This window comes from Pteropus alecto, unplaced genomic scaffold (genome assembly GCF_000325575.1).
Source record: "Pteropus alecto unplaced genomic scaffold, ASM32557v1 scaffold185, whole genome shotgun sequence".
In the NCBI taxonomy this organism is placed as follows: domain Eukaryota; kingdom Metazoa; phylum Chordata; class Mammalia; order Chiroptera; family Pteropodidae; genus Pteropus; species Pteropus alecto.
Window position 1 is genome coordinate 11,481,690 of NW_006438088.1, and position 9,021 is coordinate 11,490,710.

Consider the following 9,021-nt stretch of genomic DNA (forward strand, 5'->3'; position numbering starts at 1 on the left):
GCTGGGCCTGGCAGCGTGACTTCCTCATTGTCTTGTGGGCCCCGCCCCCGCGGCGGCGCAGGGCTTATAAGGCGGGTGGCTGGGCCAGAGAGCTGTGTTGGCTCAGCCGGTCTTCAATCAGTGGTGGCTGCTTTTACTCTGTGTTATCTCTTTGGCGATGACAGTGAAAACCGAGGCTGCTAGAGGCACCCTCACTTATTCCAGAATGAGGGGAATGGTAGCAATTCTAATCGGTGAGTGCAGGAATAAGGCTGGACTTGTAGGATATGCGAAGTGGAAAATTTTTTGAAGGTCCCGCATCAGACTAGTGCGTGTGGCGTCGGCTGTTAAAAAAGCATCTAAACGTTTATTTCTTTTCTCTACTTCACAGCTTTCATGAAACAGAGGAGGATGGGCCTGAACGACTTTATTCAGAAGATTGCCAATAACTCCTATGCATGCAAACAGTAAGTTTGGGGGGATTTGGAGAAATAAAAATTAGTAGTTTCAGGTTTACCAGAAATAAAGACAGTCTAATCAGTGTGTTTATCAGAAAGACGTAGACTTCCCTGGGGATGGGGATCCCTTTTCAGGATCCAATTTATTTAAAACAGTTTGAACATTGAAATTAATTTGAGGATTTGGATTGTTCTCAAACTGTAAAATAAAATTTTTATGTTTGCCTAATTCAACCCCTGTCCCAGTAAAGAACATTCATCATCTCTGTGTTTAGCTAGGTTTATTATTTTCTTTGGCTGTTATTTTCTTTAACTGAGTAATTTATTTGGGTGTTTTTAGTTTAAACACGGAATTCTCCGGGAACGGCTGAACCAGAAGCTCACTGTTGGTGTTGGTGTGCCCCCGTGTGGCGAGTTAGGAGATTCTAAATTGTTCCTTTCTTTGCAGCCCTGAAGTTCAGTCCATTTTGAAAATCTCCCAACCTCAGGAGCCTGAGCTTATGAATGCCAACCCTTCTCCTCCAGTAAGTATTCTGTATTTGTGATGCATCCGTGCAGGAATTTTGTAAATGAGTCAGTTAGTAGTCCTACATTGATGAATTAAAATGGCATTTATAGAAATTAGTATCAAGGCAGTAATGCCTCTAGTCGAGGGCATGACAGGTGACATAAGGGCTTAAGTATTGAGTCAGTGGAGTATTTTTAAAGGCACGTTGTATAAAAGTTTTATCTTTTTACGAGAACGTATACAATTTCTATACTCTAACTGAAGTATTAATACATATGGATGAAAAGTAGTTTTGAATGTGTTTATAGCTATTTGGTAACTTGCCTTAGTTATTTGCAGATGTAATGTCTTTATTATTGCTGTTTTCCTTTGAAATAGATATTAAAAGAAAATGTTTTCTTTTCCAGCCAAGTCCTTCTCAGCAGATCAACCTTGGCCCATCATCCAATCCTCATGCGAAACCATCTGACTTTCACTTCTTGAAAGTGATTGGGAAGGGTAGTTTTGGAAAGGTAATTTCAAGTCTGAAGACCTTATTATTGTCAGTCAGTCATGCACTCATTTTACATCCTCCTTGCGAGTGGATAGCAAAAAAAAAGTGATTTTTAATTGAAATTTCAGGTTCTTCTAGCAAGACACAAAGCAGAAGAAGCGTTTTATGCAGTCAAAGTTTTACAGAAGAAAGCGATCCTGAAAAAGAAGGAGGTATGAGATGTGTTTGATTAGTTGGGTTTGAAGATAGATTTTCATTGAGTAGTTTCACCTTCGAATTTTGGTACCTTGTTGAAATTTGCCACTGAATCTTAATTATCCTTTTCCTAGGAAAAGCATATTATGTCAGAGCGGAATGTTCTGTTGAAGAATGTGAAACACCCTTTCCTGGTGGGCCTTCACTTCTCTTTCCAGACGGCTGACAAACTGTACTTTGTCCTTGACTACATTAACGGCGGAGAGGTGAGCAGAAGGAACTGTGAGCTAACCCTTGGGTGTCTGTGGTTTTAGTTGGGGAAGAAAGTTTTTAAAAGATACTTAGGGGGAAAAAGTTACCAGAATTAGCATTTCCTTTAACTTACCAGGTTTCTAATAGCTAATAGACTATTTAGGGCCATTTCCTGTAATTGTTCTCTTTAGCTATATATGTCAAGACTAATCAAGTACGTTGTTATCAGGCTTTGGCAACTTAGACCAACTTTGTTCTGTCTCCTGCAGTTGTTCTACCATCTCCAGAGGGAGCGTTGCTTTCTGGAACCACGGGCTCGTTTCTATGCTGCTGAAATAGCCAGTGCCTTGGGTTACCTGCACTCTCTGAACATCGTTTATAGGTGAGCTGAAGTGCTTTTAAGGCTACCTTCCTGGGTGTAAAGGAGACACATCCCTAATCTTTGACAGGGCCTTAAAATAGTGCATTTTATGTATTAATTGGTCACCTAAAACCAGATTCCCCAGCATGTGAGCTGCCTTGACTCTATGCCACTGGGGAGCTAGCCAGCTAGGATTGTGCTTAATCCAGAATAGATTAGCAGAACAAGGGCTCCCTTTTTTATTCACTGTACAACTACAGTGAATTTAAAATGCCTGTAATAGGCCTAGCAATTATCTTTACAGAGGATTTCTTACGAAGTAAAATTAATTCGTGCAACTATTTTTCTGTTCATTTTTTTTTTTACAGAGACTTGAAACCAGAGAACATTCTGCTAGATTCACAGGGACACATTGTCCTCACTGACTTTGGGCTCTGCAAGGAAAATATTGAACACAACGGCACGACATCCACATTCTGTGGCACACCTGAGGTAGGAATACCCTTGATTTGCTGTCTGGTCTACCCGCTCCTTCCTGGAGAGATAAATACAGGAACACTTTTAACTACAAAAAGAGTCAATGGTTCTCCACGATTTCATAGTCCAATACAGTGCCAGTAAAATACATTTGCTGTTTGACAAATTGAGATATTCCAACGCCTTACATTGCTTTAATTAAAGCAAAAACCATGGTATAAAAGGCTTTTAAATCCCCAAAGAAGATGCTTTTGACTGCCCAATCGCTTCCTGAAAATCAGTACATGTAGATGACCAGTTAGCCTCAAGGTCCAGCAATTTTATCAGGAAGTAATCTAAGGAAGTGTGTTCTCCAAATGGACCCAGGGTCTCTCAGCCCTTTCAAAGTGCATGCCTTGTCTTGGGATTTCCTGGTTTTGTGGGCTCTAAACTCTGTTTTCCTGATCTGTCTTTTAGTATCTTGCACCTGAGGTGCTTCATAAGCAGCCTTACGACAGGACCGTGGACTGGTGGTGCCTAGGGGCTGTCTTATATGAGATGCTGTATGGCCTGGTAAGTAGCACATTGAGAATCATGGAATATTGTCCCTAATTTGATAATGTTCCCTAGTATGTAGTCTTAAAATCCCGACTTTTCTGGGCACACAGGCCCTATTGCAGACCTAGTCAGTGTGTCTTGCCCTTTATCAGTAAGCTTATCAAATTCTGATAAGAGAGGCATATAAGTGTTTTAGAATAAACTCTTAACCTAGTGGATTTTTCTTTTGTAAATTCACATTTTACTAGATATGACCACACTTAACCTATGTGGGTAATAAAAAAAAAAAAACAAAAACGGCTTTATTTGTATCTCTACCTCCTGGTAAGAGTTGCAAAATAAACACCAAAAAATCCAGGGCAAAGAAAACTTATCAAGGGAAAGGCTTTGTCAAATCCAGCTTAGTATGTGGTAGTTTAAGTCTTTTTCTCTATTGATAACATATGTATACAAAACTTCCAATTAAACATTAAGAAATTTTCTCCCTTCTCTCAGCCTCCTTTTTATAGCCGAAACACAGCTGAGATGTACGACAACATTCTGAACAAGCCCCTCCAGTTGAAGCCAAATATTACGAATTCTGCAAGACACCTCCTGGAGGGCCTCCTGCAGAAGGACAGGACAAAGAGGCTGGGTGCCAAGGACGACTTTGTGAGTAATTTTTTCCTGTTCTCCTGGATTGTCTGAGAAGTGTACTAGATCTCACTGCCCTTCTCGAATTCTGCCTGTCTAAATTAATCTTGTTTTTCCTCTCAACAGATGGAGATTAAGAATCATGTCTTCTTCTCTGTAATTAACTGGGATGATCTTATTAATAAGAAGATTACTCCCCCTTTTAACCCAAATGTGGTGAGTATCTTTCTCTCTTCTAAGTATAGAGAGTCCCAAAGGGCATTTCTTTAATTCAGAGTTGGTGGTGATGGTGGACTGGGGAGGGCCCTCAAGGAATAAATTGGCAGATCTTTTGTTCATGGACCATTATTCTACCTAGAGAAAAAGTGGAATTTTTGTCCCAACAAAGCTCACACAATTTTTCAACATATTTATCAGTTAAAGTACCGAAAGACAAAAAGGGTATTTATCCTTATCATTTAAACTCTGTGTGGCCTCTGGGTTTTGTGTTTGAAATCTATGATTGTTGTAGGAGTTTTCATATTGTGCTCTAAAGACTGGAGCTCCAGATTGAGAGCGTGAATAAGCGTGTCTTGCATCCACTGTGAATTTTGACACTGAGTGTGCTTTTCCTTCCTGCTAGAGCGGACCCAGCGACCTGAGGCACTTTGACCCCGAGTTTACTGAGGAGCCGGTCCCCAACTCCATTGGCAGGTCTCCCGACAGCATCCTCCTGACAGCCAGTGTCAAGGAAGCCGCCGAGGCCTTCCTCGGCTTTTCCTATGCACCTCCCGTGGACTCTTTCCTCTGAACAGTCGTAGGGTTGATTTCGAAGGATTTTATGTGTGTTTTTAAGTGTTTTAGTTAGCCTTTTGGCAGAGCTGCCAGCTGACAGGACATCTTAAAAGAGAATTTGCACATCTCTGGGAGCTTGCACATCTTGGCAGTCTTATTGCACACCGTTTGCTGGAAGCTTTTTGAAGAGCACATGAGGTTTTCATTTTCCTTCTTCCTTCCAAGTGGTGCTATCTCTGAAATGCGCATTAGAGTGCCGCCTTAGACAGACGCAGTCGTCTTAGTAGGAGGAGGACGCTGTTCTAAGGAGGAACTCCTGAAGGTCTGTCTGGGCTGTGATAACGAATCTTATGAAATGTGCCTTTTCTGATGAGATCATGTTAGCTCCAAAGCTTTTCCTATTGCAGAGTGTTTTAGTTCTTTATTTTCTCTTGTGGATTTACTGTGCAAACAGTGGTATGAGTGTGATATGCTTGATCACAGAGGGATTTAGTAATAAGCATCAATGTGACACTTGCAGGACACTACAATGTGGGACATTGTTTGTTTCTTCCATATTTGGAAGATAAAATTATGTGTAGACTGTTTTTTTTGTAAGATATAGTTAATAATTAAAATTTATTGAAATGGTCTTGCAATGACTTGTATCCAGATGCTTAAAGAAAGCATTGCTGCTACAAATATTTCTATTTTTAGAAAGGGTTTTTATGGACCAATGCCCCAGTTGTCAGTCAAGCCTGGTGTTTTCATTGTTTAAAATGTCACCTGTAAAATGGGCATTATTTATGGTTTTTTTTTCATTCCTGATAATTGTATGTATTGTATAAAGAAAGTCTGTACATCGGGTTATAACACTAGTATATTTAAACTTACAGGCTTATTTGTAATGTAAACCACCATTTTAATGTACTGTAATTAACATGGTTATAATATGTACATTTCTTCCCCCTCCCCATCACACAACTTTTTTGTGTGTGATAAACCAATTTTGGTTTGCAATAAAACCTTGAAAAATATTTACATAAAGTGTCATGCATGTTCTTTTGTGTATTTTGGTTGAGGGAGGCAATAATGCGTCTATTTAAAACTTAAAATCAGGAAAATGCAGCTATAATTTTCAACTCAGTGGTTTGCTTCTAATAGCAGCAGCTTCTGACTCCAGAGGAGTATAAGGTCTTCTTAGACAACTTATATTCCAGATCTTCTTAGCATATTATGATGTCAGTTGTTCATAAATCCATCCAAACAAATCCTTTTCCATTTACCAGTCTCACAAGGACAGTCATGAAGTAATGTTCCTTATATGTATTGCCTGCCCTATGACGTTGACTGTTTGTCCGGACATTTAGCTTGTCTGAAGTAATAGGTAATTCTTTCAACAAATATTTGCATGCCTACTCTAGGCCGGGCTCTATCCTGAGTGCTGGGGATGTAGCAGTGAGCAAAGCAGATAAATCGCTGCCCTTAACAGAGCCTGATGGAAAAAGCAGACTTTCAATTAAGCAGTTTATTGAAAAGGAAATCAAGATAATAGTCTGCAGCTGCAGGAGATTGCCACTAAAGAGGGTGAGGATGTTTGTCATAAATGGATATATTCCCAAAAAGCAGGACTTCGGGTTTCTGAAAGTACTCAGAGCTGAACTGAGTGCAGTACCAGCTCAGAGAAGGATTCCCAAGGAGCAGCACATCCCTGGCTTGGACCAGGAGCCTCTTGAGCTGGTGTGCGCCTAGCACCGCATGGGCCCAGCAGACTCGACTGTGCAGAAGCCACTCCTGGAACTCATCCCACTGGAATATTTACAGTGGAAGAGAAGGTGACACCGTATTAGGTGATCATCCGCTTGTGTCCAAATTGTTTGGACTTTCTCACTTTTCTAGGCTTTTCACAGAAATTGCTATCAAACAGGGAGTCCCCCAACAGTTGATCCTGCTGCTGCCTTAACCTCAGTCTACTGCATTCCCTGTACTCCCACTTCTCAGTTTGCACAGGGATTGCCCCAGGGAAAGCTGTCGTCTTTTTTCCCTTTTATTGTGGCTCTTATATTTCAATTCCCCCCGAGCCCTTGCCCTCCTAAAGCTACTAAGGGCTGAACAGGTATTTGGAGATCACTTAGTTCTTGTCTCTTATAATCCACTGAACAAAATAGGATCGAAGTGAATCAATGACTTCGTGCAGAAGGTGACTTCCAGGTCAAGGTCTGCCTTTCAGTTGCTGCTCTACCTACAGGCACTAGCTACATATTAAAACCCCCACCGACCTCAAATGCCCAAATCGACTACAGAGAGTATAAAGCCTGCATTTTCCTAGTAAAGACTAATGCCAGCCTTGACAGGGAGGTTATTTGCATATCTCCCCCTAATTCTCATGATCAATAACAATTATGAATTCCTCCTTGAACAGAAAGTGCTTAAATCACATTTTTATTTGAGCACAGTTCTTGTAGGCTGAGAATCTATAATCTGATTATAAATAACTCAGAGGAGCTAGTCATGGATTATAAAGCTTATTAATTTTTTAATGGTAAAAGTTTGGCTTATTAGGTTACAGTCAATCACTAGATAAGATCTGATTTACATTGTTTGAGAATCAAAAAGAACCAGAGGAGTCCCAAGTGGTGTCACACAAGTGGGAGGAGATTATATCAAACACAAGTGGGTGGGAAGGGAACAAGCCAAGAACAGGGAAGTGAAGAAAGGACAGGGATCAATAAAAAAGGACAAATATTTACTAAGTACTGGTGTCAAATGAGTCAAGTGATGTCAGATAGCATTCACACATAGGTATCTTTTATCTAGAGGAGTGGTACACATTTTTGCCAGTATTTGAAACTCAGTTTGAGCATGATGGTTGCAAAAGGTATGGATCTGTTTAAATATGAGTCTGGGGAAAATTATTGAGCTAAGAATTGAGCTAAAATGGAAATCTGAAACCACTGCCACCAGGAAGTGGCTGCCTAGAGCAGGCTTCACAGAAAGGATGCCAATGATTTGTGCTAACCAATTCTATGTCTAAGGTGTCTAATCACCTTAGGTTCTGAAGTTTAGATAATAGTAATAGCTAATACTAACAGTAACAGCTAGTAGCTCTTACTATATGCCAGACATTGTTCTTAGTATTTTACACTCGATTTATTTAATCTTCAGGACAATGCTATGATGTTAAAAGTGAAGAAACTAACACAAAAAGGTTATTTGAGGTTAGAAGTTGAATCATGACAGTTTGGCCCAAAGCCTATGCTTGTAACCATTACATTAGCCTGCCTAACAGGTGACAACAGAATACAGAAGCGAACAATGGTATGCATTTAAGTTATTCAGTTATTATTTCACTAGACTTTTACTAAGATACCTTCTAGGTGTCTTGGTAAGGAGAGAGAGAGAGAAGGAGGAAGAATCTGCAATTACAATGTAGACACTATCAGTTGTTGATGAAGCTGAGGAGCAGGTTTTTTCCAAAGTGGTTTTTTCCAAAAATGTTTTTTTCCAAAATGGTTTTTTCCAAAAATGTTTCCCCCCGCCCCCAAAAAAACCATTTTGGAAAATTGATTGGCACTATCCACTAAAGATGAGCATGCATATAACTTATTATCAAAAAGTTTTGCTCTATGGTTTATACTCCAAGGAGTCTACATAGATTCAATAAAAAATTTGCAATAATTTCATAGTATTATTCATACTAGCCCCAAAATGAGATCAATTCAAAATGTCCATCAATCATAAAATCAGTAAATTATTGATGATTTCATTAATGAAACTGGATTTTGAAAGAGGGATAGAAAAAAGGGCATTCCAGGTGCTGGCCAATAGAGGTGGGGGAGTGAGGGGCAGCTTGCATAAACACAGGAAATGGGATCTTGGAAAAAGGAAGAAGCTCAGACAGACCCAAGTCTGAATATCAGCAAACCACTGTTTGGGCAAGTTGTCACTTGGGCAAATCTCTCCTAACTTCAGTTTTTCAGGTTAAAAAAAAAAAAATGCAGCCAGTATCCATCTTTTCACAGTTATCTATGACACAGGTCAGAAGGAATTGGTATTCAATGAATGCTAATTAATATCTTATTTCCCCAGTGATTACTTTTCTCCATTTCATCTCCTCTTTACTAGATTACAGGAGAAAATGATATTAAAAGCAGTGAGAAATCATTTTAAATAGGGAAATGGACCTTGTCACTGATGTTCTTGGAAGTCTCATGGAGAAGTTTAGATGTCATAAAGTAGAAAAAGAAGCATTTGGAGGTTTTCCTTGAGGAAAATAAAATGATCAGAAGGAGTGTTCTGTTGCCAGGAGTTGTGAGTGTGGGAGAGCTTTGGAATTGAAAAAAAAAAAAAAAGAAGAAGAGGAAGAGGAAATTAA

The 9,021-nt window shown here is 39.7% G+C and overlaps 1 protein-coding gene across 3 annotated transcripts in view; it reads left to right on the top strand.

Annotated features, from left to right (window-relative positions):
• The window catches only part of LOC102891704 (serine/threonine-protein kinase Sgk1), an 8,339-nt gene extending 2,652 nt beyond the window's left edge, over positions 1-5,687 (top strand). For 2 of the 3 annotated variants that reach the window (XM_015592134.2, XM_006915397.3), the window contains exons 2-12: positions 371-446; positions 886-961; positions 1,353-1,457; positions 1,567-1,650; positions 1,768-1,899; positions 2,155-2,267; positions 2,615-2,738; positions 3,180-3,275; positions 3,756-3,911; positions 4,020-4,109; positions 4,516-5,687. In XM_015592134.2, coding sequence (XP_015447620.1) covers positions 371-446; positions 886-961; positions 1,353-1,457; positions 1,567-1,650; positions 1,768-1,899; positions 2,155-2,267; positions 2,615-2,738; positions 3,180-3,275; positions 3,756-3,911; positions 4,020-4,109; positions 4,516-4,683 — 1,220 coding nt within the window. In that variant the 3' untranslated portion in view covers positions 4,684-5,687. Of the gene's footprint in view, positions 1-71; positions 234-370; positions 447-885; positions 962-1,352; positions 1,458-1,566; positions 1,651-1,767; positions 1,900-2,154; positions 2,268-2,614; positions 2,739-3,179; positions 3,276-3,755; positions 3,912-4,019; positions 4,110-4,515 lie in introns of those variants that run through there. The other variant, XM_006915398.3, reaches the window with a different exon arrangement.
• The last annotated feature ends 3,334 nt before the right edge of the window (positions 5,688-9,021 follow it).